This window comes from Mastigoproctus giganteus, chromosome 2 (genome assembly GCF_048544385.1).
Source record: "Mastigoproctus giganteus isolate SK-2022 chromosome 2, ASM4854438v1, whole genome shotgun sequence".
NCBI lineage: Eukaryota > Metazoa > Arthropoda > Arachnida > Uropygi > Thelyphonidae > Mastigoproctus > Mastigoproctus giganteus.
The window spans coordinates 21278301-21298984 of record NC_143576.1 but is presented as its reverse complement, the minus strand read 5'-3'; the positions used below and the strand labels follow the sequence as shown (position 1 = coordinate 21298984).

At 36.5% G+C, this 20684-nt stretch overlaps 1 protein-coding gene across 1 annotated transcript in view; it reads right to left on the bottom strand.

The window, feature by feature from the left end:
• LOC150089207 (START domain-containing protein 10-like) overlaps positions 1-20684 on the bottom strand; it is an 86384-nt gene that overhangs the window by 39792 nt on the left and 25908 nt on the right. Inside the window, exons 2-3 of the mRNA XM_090390373.1 lie at positions 18442-18589; positions 1107-1210 (exon numbers count right to left, since the gene is read on the bottom strand). Coding sequence (XP_090246499.1) covers positions 1107-1210; positions 18442-18589 — 252 coding nt within the window. The remainder of the gene's footprint in view (positions 1-1106; positions 1211-18441; positions 18590-20684) is intronic.

Below are 20684 nucleotides of genomic sequence, written 5' to 3'. Positions count from 1 at the left end.
AATCATTAATTAAAGGGTAAAGCAGGATTTTTTTTTTAAGGCACCTGTCAGAGCCCACACCACCACTGCCCGGTTAATCCTCTGTTACTTGCACCTCAAAATACAACAAATTTGTCTGTATGGCAACTCACAGAACAACATTTTTTATAATTATTAAAAAAAAAAGTTTTTTTTACTCAACTGAAAATGGTGTTCTTTAATTATGATATGCTAAACTCAATAATAAAATAGCAAACAAAAGCAAGAGAGCAAGAGAGACCAATAATAATAATAATAATAATAATGTTTTCATCATATTTTTTTAAGAATTTAAACTCATTCATTCCCCAAACTGAAACACAGATGATCAAGTAGCATTTGGCTGATGACAGAAACATCTGTGTTTTTTATGGAATCTCGCACAGGTGCCAGCAAGGTTGTCACCACATAGAAATTGAAAGCTGAGCAGAAGAAAGATAGATGCTTTTGCTCACCCGGAAGTTATTAAACACCAAACAAAAAAATTTAATTTCTTGTAATTCATAGTATATTGAAATGAAAACTGAAAATACTGAATAATTTGGTGGGAAAAGGTACACTGGAGCATTTGAATTCATTTCTAATTTTTAAAAAAACAGAAAAATTTGAAAAAGAAGCATTTGTCAAAGTTCATATTTAACGGAAAGGTCTCATTCCGTGATAATGCCAGGTTATTCACCTACAAAGGATAACCTGACATTCAAGTGCCTTTACAGCAATATTCTTCTTCATTGGGTAGTGATTTTATTTGGAATATGTAGTACAATACCAAGGTAACTCATAAGTTGAATGCCTCCATAATATCAGTTAAATGCACTTAGTAACAATCAGTTTGCTCAATTGTTATGCACAGACTGAGGCTACGCCTACTTACACAATTATGTTTTATAGTTCTCACAGACAAGACCATTGCCCTAAATTTGCTGAGTTTTTTTAAAAAAATTAAATCCAATAAAACCAACATTTTAGACTTGTTATCGGTTCAGAACCTGAAACTCACCAAAATTTTATATATTAATAACTCTAGAAAAATTAAAATAAATTAATAAAAAGCTACATTGAAATGAGAATAAAAGTCACTACATTACCTCATGGTACACTGAATGATTAATGATTAAATATTCTGTTCCTTTATCTAACCAAGACCTCTGAAGTACAAAATCACGATTTTTCAAAGGCGATGGACATCTCACTATCAAAAGCAGTGTACATTAATCATTAGATATTTAATAAAAAGTTGTATTTCATTATTAAATTAACACTAATTTCTGGCAAAAGGATTATCCACTACAAGAAATGCATATTATTAGGAAATAGTCAAACTGTGTGTACGTGCGTGTGCATATGAGGTGTGGCAATAAAGTTCCCAGACTGGTGCTGTTGTGGTCATATTCAATGAGTTTGAAAATAAAAGGAAGTGGTTATGTTGTAGTTCAAACGTCCTTCAAAAGATGGTGCTACAGTTGTTGTTGTTGTTTGGTTTTTAGGAGCATTAGCAACTAAGGCCATATTGCTCCGGGATATGTGGTGGTCATTCCCTGACCTTTCCGCATTCTCCATATTTGGTGGTGACGGGCTCAAACCCCAGTCTAATCAAGAAGCGTGTGCTACGCACTGCTGCTGCTGCTCCTTCCCACCAGGCTACGGAGGGGCCCCTGGTGGTACAGAGATTGTCCACTAGGCTGATGGGTTGCAAGTAGCAACTGGTTTCATTAATAGTATTAACGTTCCATCACGATTTTGCAATGAAGAAACAATAGAGTACCAAATTTTGCTTTAAACTGGGAAAATTTGCAACAGAAATGTATGAAATAATAAACACTGTTTATGGTGATGAAACGTTAAGTTGTACCAGCATGTTTGAATGGCATAAACAGTTGAGACAGATGTGAGGATGTTCGTGATGACCCAAGAAGTGGGCATCCACCAATCTCTCGAAACAAGGACAGAGTTAGCATTAGTAGTGGCAAATAATGCAAGAAAGCAAGCTTACACAGCATCAGCCAAAAAAACACTTTCCATTTCACCTATCCATTCCTCCAATAATTTGTCTTAATTCTTGAATTTATTTAAGCTATCAACTTCCACAACAACAGATGGAAGTTTCTTTCAGCAATCAACCATCCTGTGACTAAAGACAAACTTCCACACATCTGTTCTACAACCATCCTTCCTCAATTTGAATTTATGTCCCCTCTGGTGCATAGTCTGGGCAAAATAAAGATTCCCATTAGCACTGAGCTTGCTCAATCCATTCAAAGTTGCAAGAATTCAGGAAATTTTGGCAAGATCTTGTTTTTTGACCCACAGAAGGCTGATGATTTCAATATGAGTAAGGAGGTGACTCATCAAATTCTGAATGAAGATTTAGAAGAAAGTTAGGTCTGTGAAAAATTTGTGTTGCACAGCCTCAAAGATGGGCATAAGCAATATCAATCCCAGGGGCTCACATCTGGTGAGTATGGGCTTGGCATACCCAGGGTCCTGAGCTGGATATCATCATTCTTCTCTTCCTTGGTGATTCCCTTTTATCTCTCTCTCTCTCTCTCGGGGTAGTTCAGAATTTTTTTTTTTTTTTTGGCTGGTGCAGCATAAGCCCCAGGCTTCCTTGCACCATATGGCATAATAATAATAATAATAATAAAGAGTCATCATGTGAAGACTTCATCCAGATTTGTCAAGGCAATCCTAATTTCCTTGACTGTATTTTCACTGCAGATGAGCATTGGGTGTTTCAATACAACTCAGAAACAAAGCATCAGAGCATGCAGTGGACTTCATGCTCTGATGCAGAAATGATCAACAAAGCCCAAAAAAATTTTGTTTACAGGAGACCATAATCAAGAATACTGACCATGTTTTGTATAAAACGAAGAGTGATTGAAAAGGAATTTGTACATGAAGGGGAGAGAGCCAATGCCAAATTCTATATACAGGTACTTCAAAGACTAGTGAAGTGCATTTCCTGGGTGAGGTCACAATTTTGAGAGAAAGGCAGCAGAATCTTGTTGCACAACAATTCCCCACCCATTCTGTACTTGTGAAGACATTTCTGACGAAACATGGCATGGTACAGATCAACTATCCGCCCTATTCTCCCAATCTAGCACCAGCAGACTTACTTCTTCCTCTTTCCTAAGATGAAAACTGCCCTCAAAGAAAAGAGATTTCAGGGTATTGAGGACAAAGAAAATTGTAACTGCCAAACTGAACATATCTCTTTGGATGCCTTTGCTGACTCTTTTCAGAAACTTTTAGAACGGTGTAATAATCAGCTGGTGATCACTTTGAATAAATATAAAACCATTTTTGAGATCCTTCACTTTGTGTTCTTTTTATTGAACCAGTCCAGGAACTTTACTGCCACACTTGTATATGCATTACGTGGAGAACTTGTTATGACAGCCGGCACATACCTATCATCTCATTGCAATAATGGAATACAACATGCGGGTATAGTCAAAGCACTTAATAGAAAATGCCCAAGGAAATGGGAAAAACGGTCATTACATTGAAAGTCATAAAATTAGCAAAAGAACAAAAAAAAAGTATGAACATTTAATGTAATTCATACAAATACAGCATTAAACAAGAAAATGAAGTGAGGTCTGTTCCTCACTAATTTCCTCACTGTTGGGCTATTCTTTATGATTAACAGAAAGCACACAAAGCTTCACTTTATTCATTGCATCACTCAAGGCCAAATCCAGCATGTTTAAAGCAGTTTAAAATCACTTTTCATCATTCTCATCCAGCGCCAGCCCCAAAATTTGCAGGACCCTGTTCAAGAATTATTTTCAGGCCCTGTTTGTTATTTCCTTTCCTCCAGAAGTTAAAAACAATACAGATATTATTGAAAGTGAGTATAAAATAAAAATTACATTTTTAAATAACTTCCTATGTTTGATATCAAATGAAACATGCATATTGAGAATGAAGTATACGCTCTACTTCTAACAATTTTCAAGTCGACTCATGCAAGCACTTTTGGAGTAACGATAAAGTGGGTAACCAGACATTAAGATGGCTGTAGGCTCATTGATAGAAATGCAGAAAAGACATGGATGATATTATTATTTAGACCATTTGAGCATGGGGGCCCTGTTTAACAGAACCGGTTGAACATGCTTGTGGCCAGCTCTGCTCTCATCCCATGTTGAAACACATAAATACACTGAAACATATCTTGCTTTGTGTTTTATCTTCAAGACAAAGCACAATTTTGTTTAATTGTATATCAAAAAAAAAAAAAAAAAACCACTATTCTTTGAAGCACATACCATGAAATGGTTGAAGAAAAGATGACATATTAGGTTGCACATACTCAACAGTAATTACACATAGGCCATTCACTTGGCAATGAGGAGTGCAATTATCCACAAACAGCAAAACTTTTTTCTTATTCTCCCCACTCATCTTGTGATCTGAGTCTCTGCTCCACTCTTCATAGATTTTTAATGACATCCCAGATCTTTTTGGGTTGCTTGATACATAGTCAACAATGCATTTAAACCTTTAATGCATCGGGGGTTCTGAGTTTATCCACTGATTAAAAGAAAAATGAAAGATTCTCTGTGCTAGACATGTTTTTTTTTCTACCATGAGAATGGAAATCCATTGTTTTGCCTTTTTTTTTTTTTTTTTTTTTTGCCACTACATTTCTTATCTTTAAATGCAAGCATTTTATCCAGTAGCAATTTAAAAAAAAAAAAAAAAAGTCCAGTTTTGTCAGCACTGAAGTCTGGTCGTATGTCAACAAAACATTTTTCAATGATTCTCCTTCCATTCTTTTGTAGGTTCAGTGTTAATGGCTGCACTTCCACTGCACACTTTTTTTGAATACAGTCCATGATGACTCATATTTCTAGAACCATCCATCTGATGACTTGAAATATTCATCCGATGCACAATGATCCAGCCTAGACTTTTAACAGATTTCTATCTATGGGAATTTTTAATGCATTTTCCCCCCTTTAATTATGAAACATGAATATTGTAATAAAAGAGTCTTTTGAGGTTGTTAAAACAAATGTAAAATAGCATTACATTCTAGGTTTATGGGAAATCAGTCAGGACCTACCAAGTAGGTTATTATAACATATGGGACATTAAAAAGAGGGCTTAATGTAAGGAGCTTTGACTGTATATCCTGAAAAATATGGCTAACTACTTTTAAAAATGTCATTTTTTTAATTTTTTTTACTCACATCTTTTACTATACTTGGGATAAACCTAAACTGAACCTGAAACAGCTATGGCATTCACTCACTGTTATAGCTTTCAGAAATGTAGAAGTTACTAAAGCAGTGGTGGTGTAAATTCACTGCTTCTCAGTAAGGGAGCATTACTGCTCCATCATGGCGACTGCATCCACCTCAAGCATTGAAAATTATCCCCTTCTGCTGTAATTAAACCTTCACTCTTTTAATAGTGGTTGCTGAAACATTTGCTAAATCTGCACTAGAACAAATGATTTCATTATGCAATCTGCCTGATTTTCTTTTAATTTAGAGAATACACTCTGGACAGCAACCTTGGTAGAACTTCTTGAAAGTTTACTGTTATATGCTTTACAACTGATAGGCAGAATCAATGTTCAACAAGGATACCATGAAATGTAATGCACTGTTTGTTACTTAATTTGTCTTATATTAAAGACAGTTCTTTTTGTACTGATTTTGTTACAGCTCCAGAAATTGCTAAATTTTAAGGTTGCAAATTGAAAGTAGTCAAAATACTTACGTACTCCATTTAGTGTAGCCCATGGCCAACATTTTACTGCTTCAGATTGAGCCAAAAACAGAATGGCACAGAAAAATGTCCTACATTGGCCAATGTGAAATTTATAGCAAAGCTAAAATAGACTTTATGAAGGCTGTTCCTGTTACAAAAACCATAAGGGAATGATGGTTAGGATAAAAAGTTTTTCATCAACATCATCATGGTCTGGCTTAGGTCATTTAAGACCTGTTTTGTTGTAGCTCTTGGAGGTGGTCTTGATCTTGCCTTTGTTGTTTCAGTCAGCCCACATCTCTCTCTTGCCTGTAGGTTTGTAGTTAAATGCTAATTTTGGGATCCAATTTGGGTTCATTCTCTCTCTATGTGACTGATCCATTTCGTCTGATACTATTTTATGTAATCTAATACATTATCTACTTTTAATTTCTCAAGAATGTCTGAATTTTCTTTGATGACCTAGCCTTGTAAAGCCTAATAATGGTCTTAAAAATCTCATTTCTGTTGCTTCAAATTTTTGTGCATCTTTCTTATGACCCAAGTCTCACAGCTGTAAAAGAGGGCTGATTTTGAAGTAACGTTATGAAGTTGTAATTTTGTTTCAGTTGGCATTTGTTTACTGAAGTGGCGTTTAATTGTTCCATTCATTTTATTATATTTTTATAATTTAGTGTGGATGTCTTTCCCTTCATTTGATATTAAATTTCCAAAATAGATGAAATCAGATATTTGTCCTAAAAAGTAAAATAAAAATACCAAATTAATCTTCCACAACAAAATGCAGTTCAACTAGTACTTCTTAATTTTATGTGCAGTTCAGCAATTCAACTTTGAGCTGCACATAATACCAATATGCAACTTCACTGCTACATAATTGTACTGTTAAGTTATCTGCCATCACCAGACTAGCATATAACTGATGGTTGTTGTTATTGGGTTTTTAGGAGCATTAGCAACTAAGGCCATATTGCTCCGGGGATATGCAGCGGTCATTCCCTGACCTTTCTGCATCCTCCGTATTTGGTGGATCACGGGCTCGAACCCCGGTCTAATCAAGAAGCGTGTGCTACGCACTGCTGCTCCTGCCCACCTGGCTACGGAGGCGCCTAACCGATGGTGTGAGATACTAAACTCTAAGGTATATGAATAAAAGAGGGTTAAATGCATTTGGGTTCGATATTTACATTATTTATTTACATCAATTTCTGGTAAAAAAAAAAAATAATGCTATATACTCTATCTGAAATTACTAGGATGCTAAATGTTATGAAACTATACCATTTGTGGAGCTATATGGTTTGCTTAAGGATATAAGCAAACAAAGTAAATTGTATGAAAACAGTTTAGGATGCTAAACTGCTTTCAAACAATTTACTTTGCTTCCAGATTATGAAAATAAATCCCAGGGGCTCACATCTGGTGAGTATGGGCTTGGCACACCCAGGGTCCTGAGCTGGATATCATCATTCTTCTTTTCCTTGGTGAATCCCTTTTATTTCTCTCTCTCTCTCTCTCTCTCTCTCTCTCTCTCTCTCTCTCTCTCTCTCTCTCTCTCTCTCTCTCTCTCGGGGTAGTTCAGAAATTTTTTTTTGGCTGGTGCAACATAAGCCTCAAGGCTTCCTTGGCACCATATGGCTAATAATAATAATAATAATAATAATATAACCTGTTATAAACAGAATTATTGTGTGCATGCACACATACATACAGACAAACAGTCTATTTCCATTTACTTTTTTTTTTTTATTTTAAAGTCTAAGATATGCAGAAACTGCCAGAGCATGGCATATGACAATTTCTCTATCCTTTTGTCAGCCTATATGCTAACACTGAAAAATGAACACATCACTGAAACTGTTTTACAGGTAAAGTCACAGATTTAGGCAGCCCTACAAATTGAGACTTCAACCAAGAATTATTTCACAGTCAACAGTAGTGAGCATCTTAAAATAACATAAATAACAATATCACTCTAACTTGGTGGTGGTAGAAAGAAGGAAAAAAAAAACTCAGTAAAATTTAGTTCAAAGAGTACATTCACAGTATATAACAATTGAGCAATTTTAATTTTTTTTTTAACTAATAAATACCCTGTTACCTGAAAGAACCTTTAGGCTCTTTCAGGTATTAGTAACTTTAAGTGTCTGCTGGTAGGAAACTGAAGTTCAGCTTATGCCTAAGAACTTCCAAAGAACAACACATGCCTAGCTTTTGAGCAAAAATTTCTTAAAATACTTTAAATGACTTTCTGTTTACATCATAGTCAGTGGCAGATTTAATAAATGGGGCCAATTTGGGAAACCAAAATAGGGGCTCATGTTACATATGGAATTTTAAATTTATTAAAATAGCAACAAAAAGTAACAGTTACTATTATATAACCGATTTGTCAAAATTCTTATAATGAACAAGAAATGAACATATTTCTATATCTATCTATATACAGGTGACCCCCGCTTAACGCTGATAAATCGTTCGGGGGAAAAAACAGAGCGCTCGGTGAATCTGCGCTAAGCGAACGCCTCATTCCCATAAAGTAACATATGTATTTGTGAGTTGCGGTCAGTGCCATAGGATATTTCCTAATCAATAATAAACGGTAGTGAAAAGATGCACAACTGTCGGTCAAAATATTTAATATTCAAATATTTGTACATATAAAATATTCTGCATTACATATGTATATAATTATATTTTTCTACTTACGTATCAAAATTAAACTTAAAATTCCAATTAAAATCATGAATTTAATTGATCTAAATTGATTTACTTTAATTGATGAATTTAATCATGAAAAATGTGTCGATTTTGGGTTGAACTTTGGTTCTCTTCCAAATAAACTAAAAGGGGTATTAATTTTAAATCCCCCGCAGCGTTACCACCCAACAATAAAGTCAACCGATCCTTCGCCGCTTTGAAACCTGGCATGTTTTTTCTTCTTTCAATATGAAACTTCTTTTACGCATTCGTTTCCATAAAAGTCCTGCTTCATCTATGTTAAAAACTTGTTGAGAAGTATAACACATAATACCCCTCTTCAATAATTTTAACAAGTTCTTTTTTGAAAGTTTCGGCTCCTTGATCTGCACTTGCAGCTTCTCCCTGGATTTTAAATCTATTCAACCAGCTTTACTAGTTTTAAATGGTTCCACATTTTTTTTTTTTTTAGGTGAGTTTTCTTCAGATAATTATATTGGCTAATCTCTCTCTCTCTCTCTCTCTCTCTCTCTCTCTCTCTCTTTTTTTTTTTTTTTTTTATAATATTTAATTTAACTGAATTCTGCAATGGATATTACTTCAATAAAATTAGTTAAAAAGTCTTTTCCATTTCAATCCTAATAGCCAGCCTAGCCCTAGTTGCTTGCAGTGGAACAGCTATCTTTTCCGCTGCTAAAATTAATTCATTTTTATTATAATTGTTCTTACAGTTAAACTTGCAAGTCCTAAATTATGGCACACATCCACTTGTCTTTGACCGGAATCGATTCGCTTCAAAACGTCTAATTTAATTTTCAAATTCAGTCTTTTTCTTACATTTACAGTCTTCGTACAAGGGCCTCCATAGCCAAGTGGTCAGGAGCGGGAGTGCAGTAGCACACGCTCTTTGAGTAGACCGGGGTTCAAGCCCCTGACTGCTGAATATGGTCGACCTGCCAACCCACACTAGACCAGCGTGGCAGATTATGGTCCATTTCCCTCAGCATGAATTGTTGAGGAGGCTTCCATCCTGCAGTGGGTTGATAATGGCTGCACTTTACTTTACTTTTATAGTCTTCGTACTGCGCCCAAACGCTGTTACTTTTTCATTCTTATTGGCCATTATTAACTCTTCGAAAATGTAACTGCATTGGTTGCATTAATTACGATACAATGTTCAAGTAAACTGTCCGTTACGCACGATGTCTAATACTGTATTGAGTGATGACTAGACTTCGGATAAATGCATATAATGCAAATATTACAAGAAATATACTTGATCATTTTTTAAAATGTTGATCTCGGAACTACGTAACAAGTACTGTACTGCAATTAAATTAGCGTGTGAGAAAATTTCACAGAGCGTGGGAAACGTTTTAACCGTATTTTTATATTCATTTTCAAGCTATCGACTCCATCAAATGAAACGATTTCGTTAAATATGCCAAAAATGCAATCTGTAAAAGGGAGTTATATAGTCAGATACGGGTTATAATATAAGAACAGCGTTATAGCGAATCGGCGTAAAGCGAACCGCTTTATAAAGGGGCCTACTGTACTAACATATGCAAAGTAGTTATTTCAACCAACTCTGCTTTGTAACTCAGGTAGGCCTCAGTTGGCATTTGGTGATCTCGCTGGGCATTAGATCTAGCAATGAGAAAGCAATGAATAAAATAATGCATAGTACTAATATAAATTGCATTCACACTAAATTAAGTTTAATTTTGCTCAATATGATCTCATTCATAATCCAAAGAGAATGAAGAAAATCTTGATAACGTACATGAGATATTCTAACATGCTTATAGTCTAGTCATCAACAGATGTTAAATGCATAATAAATGTTACATCTTAGAAGTATTTAACATAAGCTGAAATAGTAAAATTATTGATGAGCAATACTTTCCCTTAATTTTGTTTTTAAATGAATGGGTGGGAAAATTACTGATATATGTTACAAGGTGATCTGAGTCAAGCAATAAAGGTTGCAGAGTTGTATATCACTACAGGTATTGAAAATTTTGAAAACAGTATGCATTTCTGAATTCAATATCTGCCTTGGGAATGCTTTGGCCCCTCCAGCAATGAAAGTCAACTTTCATTCATTAATTCTTAGGCTTATGTTCACGTTGCAGATGAGACGTTGGTTTTTGTTGGGTTTTTTTTTAGGAGCATTAGCAACTAAGGCCATATTGCTCCGGGAATATGCGGTAATTATTCCCTGACATTTCCACATCCTCCGTATTTGGTGGTGACGGGCTCGAACCCCGGTCTAATCAAGAAGTGTGTGCTACACACTGCTGCTCCTTCCCACCTGGCTACGGAGGCACCCACAGATGAGACCATTATTCATAAGAAACCCTAAATTGCTAATATCATTTTATATAAATAACAACACCAAAAAAAGTGAATTCATCATTTGTCTAAAACATAGAGCACTACTGAGACAGCTGTGTTCAGACTTACTCATCTCTTGTAGATAATGTAGTAATAGCAGTAGAAGTAGTGGCATGTGATGCAAGAAAGCAAGCGATTGCAGCATCAGCCAAAAAAAAAAAAAAAATCACACCACTCCCTCCAAATGCCTGTCCAGTTCCTCCTTAAATTTATTTAACCTATCAACTTCCACAACGACAGATGGAAGTTTGTTCTAGCAATTAACCACCCACTGGCTAAAGGCAAATTTCCGCACATCTATTCTACATCTATCTTTTCTTAATTTGAATTTATGCCCCCTTAGGTTCGTAATCTGAACAAGTGGAAGGATCCCATCAGAATTCAGTGTGCTCAACCCATTCAAGGCCTTATACACCTCTATCAGATCACCTCGCTGGTGCCTAGTCTCCAGACACTGTAATTTGCAAAACTTAAGCCTTTCTTCGTAAGAGCACCCCTTTGTTCCATTCACTAATCTTGTTGCCCTTCTCTGTACTCGTTCCAGCAGCTCTACATCCTTCTTGACATGAGGCCTCCAGATTTGTATACAGTACTCTAGGTGTGGCCTGTCCATTGCCTTATACAAGGGAATAATCAACTCCTTATCCCTGCTAGAAAAATTCCTATATATCATTGACAATACACCATGGGTACTCTTGCAGACCGTCTGCACTGCTCAGAGAACTTCATATCTGCCTGCACAACCACCCCCAATCCCTTTCATTCTCTACCACTGTCAGTGTAGTACCACGGAGTTGATACATTGCTCTGAGGTTGCTGTTTCCCATATGTAGTACTTTACATTTGTCAATGTTAAACTTCATTTGCCACCTCTCAGCCCATCTGCTCAACCTTTACAGCATAGTGTCATAGTGTCAGCATTGTGCAGCAGCATAGTGTCAGTAGTGTCCTTGACAACCCTGCCAACCTTCGTATCGTCTGCAAACTTGGACATTAAGCTTGATATGCCATCATCAATATCATTTATAAATACAGAAAACAATAATAGACCCAACCCTGAGGGACTCCATTAATAACATTAGTCCACGATGAGCAGTGTCCATTGATTACCACTCTCTGTCTTCTCCCCCTCAACCACCCCTTTATCCGTAGCAGCAATTTGCCTCCAATGCCACACTGTTCCAATTTGTGCAGCAGCCATGTGCAACAGTATCAAAAGCCTTTCTAAGATCCAAGTATATGATATCAAAGCTATTCCCTGCATCCAGTTCTTTTGTGACTGCATCATAGTATCCAATCAAATTGGTCAGGCAAGACTTCCCCTTAACAAAACCATGCTGTGTCCCAGCTATAACTGAAGTCTTGTCTAGATGATCCTGCAGTTTGTTGTTTGTTTGTTATTTGGATTTTAGGAGCATTAGCAACTAAGGCCATATTGCTCCGGGATATGTGGTGGTCATTCCCTGACCTTTCCGCATCCTCAGTATTTGGTGGTGACGGGCTCGAACCCCAGTCTAATCAAGGAGCGTGTGCTACGGAGGTGCCCGATCCTGCAGTGCTTCTTTAACCAGTGCCTCCATTAATTTTCCTGGAACATAAGTTAAACTCACAGGTCTATAATTACTTGTGTCAGCTTTTGATCCTCCTTTGTGAATTGGGGTCACATTTGCCCATCTCCAGTCTGTGGGTACCTCACCTGAGTCTAAGGAATCTCTCCTAATTATGGCTAAGGTTTGCTTACTTCCTTTGCTGCCTCCTTTAATATAACTGGATAGATCCCATCCACCCCAGGTGCCTTTCTTGTGTTTATCTTCAACAATTTCTCCTCCACTTTGCTCTCAGTTATTACAAAATCATTAAGTACCCTGCTTCAATTTGATAAACTTTTGCCATTTTCAAACCTTAATAACTCCTCATGTGTGAATGTAGATGCAAAATACTCATTCAGTTTGTTTGCTATCTGAGCAGGATTATCAACAGTTGACCCATCGATATCAAGTGGACCAATCAGATTCATCCCCTTCCTTTTAGAGTTTATATAAGTAAAGTAATCCTTGCTGTTTTTCTTAGCATCCTTTGTCAAAGATTTCTTGTAATCTGCCTTCGCCTGCCTAACCTCCTTTGTGACCTGATTACAGATCAACTTCTATCTGCCATAGGCTTCTGTGTCACGTGTTAATTTGTATGTATCCCATGCATTTTTCTTCTCTGCCATATGTCTCATTAGTTCATCTGACATCTGTGATCTCCACTACTCCTCCCACTATTTCTTTAGACCGGGGTTCGAGCCCGTCACCACCAAATTCGGAGGATGCGGAAAGGTCAGGAAATGACCACCGCATATTCCAGGAGCAATATGGCCTTAGTTGCTAATGCTCCTAAAAACCAAATAACAAAAACAAAAAAAAAAAAAAAAAAACCCACTATTTCTCCTTTCTTATTCTTACATAGATCAAGACAGCTGGAAACCTTTTTTCACATTTCCTACTTCTTTATAGAATTTCCTGATCTGCCCTCTGTTGTGTTCTTCTTGCATTTTTTCTATTCTTTTCTTTTGTCTAAATACTGACTTTGCTTCAGCTCTTTTAACCCTGTAATCCTCAGTATTCTTTCTAGTTCCTCTCAGTAACATTTTCTGCCTGGCTTGGCTTCGTTCTTCCAGGATCTTCTCACAGTCCTGATCGAACCAGTCATTTCTCAATCTTTTTTGTTCCACTCCAAGTGCCTGTTCTGCTGCTATACTCAGTGCTTCCTTAATATCTTCTCCTTTCTTATTGATGGGCTCACCATCCTGTTATTGGTGTTTCTCCAGTTACTCCTCGACTTTCATTCTAAATCTTTCTCTAGTATCTTCATTTTCTTTAAGCTTATCTTGTTGAAATCTTTTCTTTGTTATCCCTCCTTTCCCTCTATATATCTTTGAGAGCCTATTTCGCAGATGGCACTATACCAAAATGGTCTGAGTTGCAATCTGCCCCCCTGTAACTCCTCACATCCATTACATCCGTAGCATGACAAGTATTAATGAAGATGTGATTGATCTGATTATGTGTGACACCATCAGGTGATATCCAAGTTTCTTTGTGGATATTCTTATGTGGGAAATTTGTGCTACTAATGCTCAAGCTTTTCCCTCTGGCAAAGTCTATTAGCCTTTCCCCATTTTCATTACTGGTTTCATGTAAACTGTTTCTTCCTATAGTTGGTATGTGTACTTCCTCTCTCCCTACTTTGGCATTGATGTCTCCAAAGATGAGTTTAATATCATGTCTTGGGGCCTCATCTAATGTTTTCTTTCCACTTCATAAAAGGCATCCTCTGCATCTTCTACCGGAGCATGTACACTGATCATGAATGTGTTAAAAAAGGCACTTCTAAGCCTTAGCATACATATTCTTTCATTAATTACACTGTAACTCATCATTCATGCTTTAATGTCCTTCTTAATCATAAAGACTGTCCCCAGAATGTTGTCTCTGCTTCCACAATTTATTAGGGTGTAGTCTCAGAGGTCTATAATTTTTACGTTTCCCCATCTTATCTCTTGTAAAGCTGCTACATTTATATCTCTTCAATTCTTTCTCCAATTTCCTACTTGTTCCTGGTTGGTACAAACTTCAGACTTCCATGTAGCTACAAAAATCTCTTTAATCCTTTTGGCATGCTTGGGTCAAATTCCATTTGAGACATTCCAGCTATTTCCTTGAGGTTTCGTAACATTATGTTTGTTTTCTGGGGTAGGGTTATTAGCCCCACACCCAGTGGGGGGGGGCTTGTGTGGCCAAATGAAACTACCGCCATTTTAGCGCACTGAAACAGCAGTAGAGTAACTACTAGCAGGGCCTCCCATGCTGGACAGGTTACAAGTGATGACTCAGACTAAGAGAGATACTCTGGCCCTCCACTACGTCAAAGTGGAGATACCTTTGGGGGGGCTGAATGATATATCCTCGTCCTATTCCAGCTATCCTACATACTAAAAGGCTTCGGAATGGTACTGGTGGAGGGGGGGAACTTGTTGAAATGGTGAAACATATCCAAGAATCTTCAAAGTAATCAAATTTTTGTAAAGTAAATCTTTAACTTTCCATTGCTCATGCCCTGAATAGAATAAATACATTGATATGATATCTGTGAGACATCTTTTTTTTTTCTTAATTATAAAAATTATTTTTAACTGTTTTTACTAAATTGAGAATAGTGTTTTATTAATTATGACTTGCTAAATTCAAATACAAAATATTGAACAAAAATAAATTACAGACACCAATAATAATAATGTTTTAATCATATTTTTAAAGTATTTTCAGGGTTGGTCATCCCCTGAAGTGAAACACAGATACTAGCAGGGAATCAACATAAATGCAACATAAATGTCTGAATTTTTGTCAGCTGTTTGCATGTAGTTGCAAAACCAAAGCCTGACTGCAAAATTAAACAGCTTTTGCTGCAGTCTTACAGATGCCATGTGAGTGCAGGACTTGAGTAGTAGAAAGACAGATGATTTTTCTCCCCTGGTGTCTATTAAATGCCAAATAAAGTAATTGATTAGCCATGCCATCAGAATGGATGACAGCCGGTTTCCACATTTAGCCTGGGAAGCCAAAGCTCTGGTGCACAACCAAGAGAGAGGCCATATGTGAAATGGGAAGATAACATCCAGTATATCCTGCTTACGAGGGCTGTTAATAAAGAATGACCATAATTTTTCATGAACACCCATATTGCTTGCTATTTTAAGCTGAACTGCAGAATTTAAGTCCAAACCAAACATAGCTACTGAGCAGCTTACTCATGTGCATGGTGTGACCTTGGCTGTCGGTCAAGATTATGCCTATTCAGTTTCATCTACATAATAATGGATGTGACATGCGAGGAATGGTATGCTGCTCTCAAATTTTGTTCGTCTCAAGAAAACATCTGCAGAAACATATGAAATGTTAAAAGAGGCTTATGGTGAATCTACATTTCCATATAGCACAGTTTGCAAGTAGTTTGGAATGTTTAAAGACTTACATGATTCAATCACAGAAATTGATGGTCCTGAAGCTCCAACCATTGCTCTGAGACTGTGACCACAGAAACCACAAACACTGCTTCTGTAATTGCGAGAGAAGATCACCATATAACAGTAAGACAGGTGACAGAGATGTTGAGAATGTCAGCAGTAAGCATGCACAGTATTTCCCATGACCATGCATATGTTACATGTTTGTGCATGCTGGGTTCCAAGACTACTTATAGCTTAACCCCAGGGGCTCACATCTGGTGAGTATGGGCTTGGCACACCCAGGGTCCTGAGCTGGATATCATCATTCTTCTCTTTCTTGGTGATTCCTTTCTACTTTCTCTCTCTCTCTCTCTCTCTCTCTCTCAGGGTAACTCGGAAATTTTTTTTTGGCCAGTGCAGCATAAGCCTCAGGCTTCCTTGCACCATGTGGCTAATAATAATAATAATAATAACAGAAAATTTGCATGGGGGTTTGTCAGGAGCTGCAGTGGATGGTTACTGAAGATGGTGAGGCTCTGCACAAGGTGATAATGGTGGATGAGACTACGGTCATTTCATATTCGAGAAATGTTTTACTAGCATGTTGTGCCATGTCATGCAACTGTTACAGGACCTTTTCTGCAGAATTTTACTGCACAGTTTGTAGGATCACATTCATTGCAAACAACCACAACTGCACAAGGTAGATGGACATTGTATCACAACAATGTGAGACCTCATATTGCTCATACTGTCATTGAGTACCTTAGCCATCATTAATGTAAAATACATAAATGTGTATTTATGTATTTTACATGCACCTTACAATTTTTTGCACCTTGCACCTTACATTTTTTTTTTTTTTTTTTAATTTCCAGAATTAAAGGAGCTGGAGGAAAACATTTCCAGTTTGTTAAAAGAAGTTGTAAAGACATTGGAGGCAATTCTCAAATGCATGTTGAGAACTGCCTCCAATGGTTTTTGACTGGTAGAAATATTGGAGTAAGTGCATTTCATCAAATGAGGGCTACTTTGAAAAGGATCATCAAATGGATGATTAATAAAGGTACGTTGTGAAAAAAAAATTATGATCGTTCTTTAGTGAACAGCCTTCGTATATTGAAATAAAAACAGAAAGTGATGTATAATCATTCAGAGCAGGGTTTCTTGACTGCTGAACTGCACTGCAAGTTCTCATCACTTCAAATTCTGCGCTGAAGAATAAATTTTTACATAATTTATTTATGTGTACTGTCTATATAAATTGAGTCGATGATTGCATCTTATTTGGTCCATTTTCTATTTCATTGTTACACTAATATAATCTTTATATATAGTAAAATGTTAAAAAAATACATGTTTGTTCTGGTGCTCTACCTAAATTGGGGAATACGTTGTGGTGCTCCATGGTCTACTAAAGGTTGAGAAACACTGGTGTACAGAATGTTGGTGGGGAAAGGTACATGTCAAGATTTAATTTCATTTACAAATTCGAAAAAAAAAAGAAAAAAGAAACAAAAATTTTAAAAATTGACATCTGTCAAGTGCCATGTTAGCAGTGGAAGGTTAAATGACTATAATTTTGCATATTGCATATACATTTTGAAATGATAAACAGCCAACATTTTATGAGTTTTATGTATAATATAATTACCAGTTATACAAGGTGAGATCAAAATGTTTGGAGACCGACTTTGTATCATGAAACTGCAGCATAGCAAGTTGCAACTTGTCACAACGTGTTTGTTGACATCTAAAGTAATATATGAGTAATTCATTTATCTGTAGTCAGTACAAACTAGTGTGTACTAAATATAAGGTGTATGTGTTTTGTCACATTTTAAAATGAGTGATTTTACTGAGCATGAGTCTATGGCTATGGTCCAGAAACAAAAGCCCAGTCCACTCAATGGAAGTGGAAAGTGTGGTATTCTCATAAAGTCCCAAAAAAAAAAAAAATAATAATAAAAAAAGCGAAATAATCTAAATGAAACATGAAGATCGCACTTATTGTATTTTTTGACTCACAGGGCATTGTGCATTATGAATTTTTTCCACGTTGTCAAACAGTGAACAAGGAATACAAATGTACGATGCAGTTTAGAGGAAACTGCTAGAAAAGTGGACTTCGGGGAATTGGCACTTGTGTGACAACAACCCTGCACACACAGCACTTTCCATTCAAGAATTTCTTAAGAAGCACACTGTAGTTGCCCATCCACCTTACTCATCAGGTTTAACTTCCTGTGATTTTTTTTTCCAAGGTTAAAGCCATTTGAAAGGTTACAGATTTGAAATGACTGAGGAAATTATTCAGAACATGACATAAGAATTATTAACAATTCCAAAAAAAAAACCTTCTGCAACTTCTGGAAACAGAAATGCTTCCAGAAGTTGCAGAAGCATTAGAACTGTATATGGCATCAAGGAGGACTACTTCAAAAGAGATTCATCTGAATAACCAAGTTTCATCATTTCTTGAATATTAGTTCAGTCCACAAATTTTTTGATCACACCTTGTATTAACCTCAGAAAGAGGCATTTAATAAATGTCAAAAATCCTTTCATTACAAATAATTCAACTAATTGTAGTTCTTTACCTGCATAGTACCCAACATCATTATTAGGATTAAGGCAGCCAATATCATAACTTTCAATCATATATGTGTCCCACACTTTACGATAGTCAGGGTCCAGTAATACATCAAAAAGAAGTGGTGGTGCAACATCTTTGAATGTTGTCCGCAACTGTTAAGAATATAATACTATTTTTTTAGTTAATTTTATATATATATATATACACACACACACACACATAACCATTAATAGATTATGAAGAAAAATAAAAAAGCAAAAGAAATAAAGAAAGAATGGAAACTTAAGAGGCTGTGTTAGCATAGACAACATGTTGCCAAGAAACATAACGTAAATTAAATTAAAGTAGGGCAATAAGATGGATAAGCACTGCAAAAAGCAAATTCAAGTAAAACACATTAGAGAAAAAAAAAAAAACAAGAAGTGAGTGAAACACTAGCTAAAAGAAAACTTCCTACAATCTAATATAAACCTCAAGCCCTGTAATTTGAATTTAGGATCTCTAGTGCTGGAATTGTTTAAAACACAGTACAGGTACCGGACCATTTATCCGGAAAACTCTGGACCAGGGTTTAATGTATACTTAAAATATAAAATAAACAATGAAAGTAAAGAAAGAAATTGTATTTAACAGATACAAATTAATACACTTCTTAAACTAAAGTCTGTTTAATCAATATTAATCTACTAATCTTCATGTGAAGACAATTCAACATCTGGGGTGACAGGTACAGGAAGAGAAGAAGCACAGGTATTGGAGGTTGAAGGTTGAGGCTCAAGCTCGGGCTGAACTTCACTTGAAAGTTTCTGGTTGATCTTTGTAAATATGTCCTGCAGATTCTGTTGTTTCATATACTTTGGTTTTTCTTTAATGAAAACCTCTTGTATTTTATACATCCACATTATATGCTGCTCACTGATGAAGCTCTTTTGCTCCATTCCCCGAATCAGTTCCTCAGTCAGGCTGATGCACCTATCTATAGACACTTTCTCTTCTTTCAGTGCACTGTCATCACTCATCTGATTTGTTCTGATCAGCATTCATTACCATATCTACAATTTCACTATCAGTGAGTTTGAGCACAACTGGAGCATCACCATCAATGTTTATACACTCTTGTACAGCCCCTTCAAGTGACTTGGCTACTTCACATAACAAACTTTTTGCATATTCCAATAAATTCTCCACTATTTCTTCCTCGCTATCGAGAAATAAGTTAGATGGCCATAGTTTATGCCAGCCATTTATCAAAGTATCCTCGGGTACATTGTCCCAGAACTTTGCTGCACTCCAAAGTGTCTTTAACATTAAATGCTTTCTGAAATTCTTTTATCCCTGTACCTTCATTGCAAGTGTCTAGCATTTTCTGCAGAAATACATCCCTGTACCTGCACTTGAACACACGAAGAATACCTTGGTCTAAAGGCTGAATTAGCGAAGTACAACTGGGATGCAAGTAAACAGCACATACATTGTCCTTGACTAGAACTTCAGCAGGAGGGGGTGCAGAACAATTATCAAGCACTAAAATAATTTTGCAGTCATCAGGTAGTCTCACAGATTTAAAGTGAGCTCTGGCATCGGGCACAAAGTTCTTTAGAAACCAATCGGTGAAAATCTGTGTTGTAATCCAAGCTTGCTTATTTGCCTTATAAATTACAGGAAATGCTAAAATGCCCTAGGATTCTGACTTTTCCCAACAGTGAGTAATTTGCACTTGTGGGTGCCAGCTGCGTTGGAATATGCAAGAATCATAAGTCGTTCCCTGGAATCCTTATACCCTTCTAGTGCTGACTCATCTGGTGTTACATACGATTTCCTTGGTATGTAATGCCATAATAAAGAAGTTTCATCTGCATTGTACACCTGTTCAGCTGACAGTCCCTCATCAGAAACCAACTTGGCAAATTCATCTACGCCTCTGCAGCATCGTGGTCTGCAGAAGCCTTTTCTCCATAAACCTTCAGCTTGCGAATGTCGTGCCTTGATTAATCTTTTGAACCACCCAGATGAATATTCAAATGAGGTTGTCAAATTTAATTCCGTGTGAAAAAGTTTAGCTTGGACCATTATAATGGAATGATCAAGTAGAAACTTTTCACTCCAATGCTGCCTAATCCATTCAAGCCACACTCTGTCCATGTCTACACTCTTTGACTGGTGTAAAGTTTTTCATTTGTCCATTAATTTAGTCACATCACTGTCATCGTAGAATTTAAGTATCTGTTCCTTCTGTTTCTTGATATC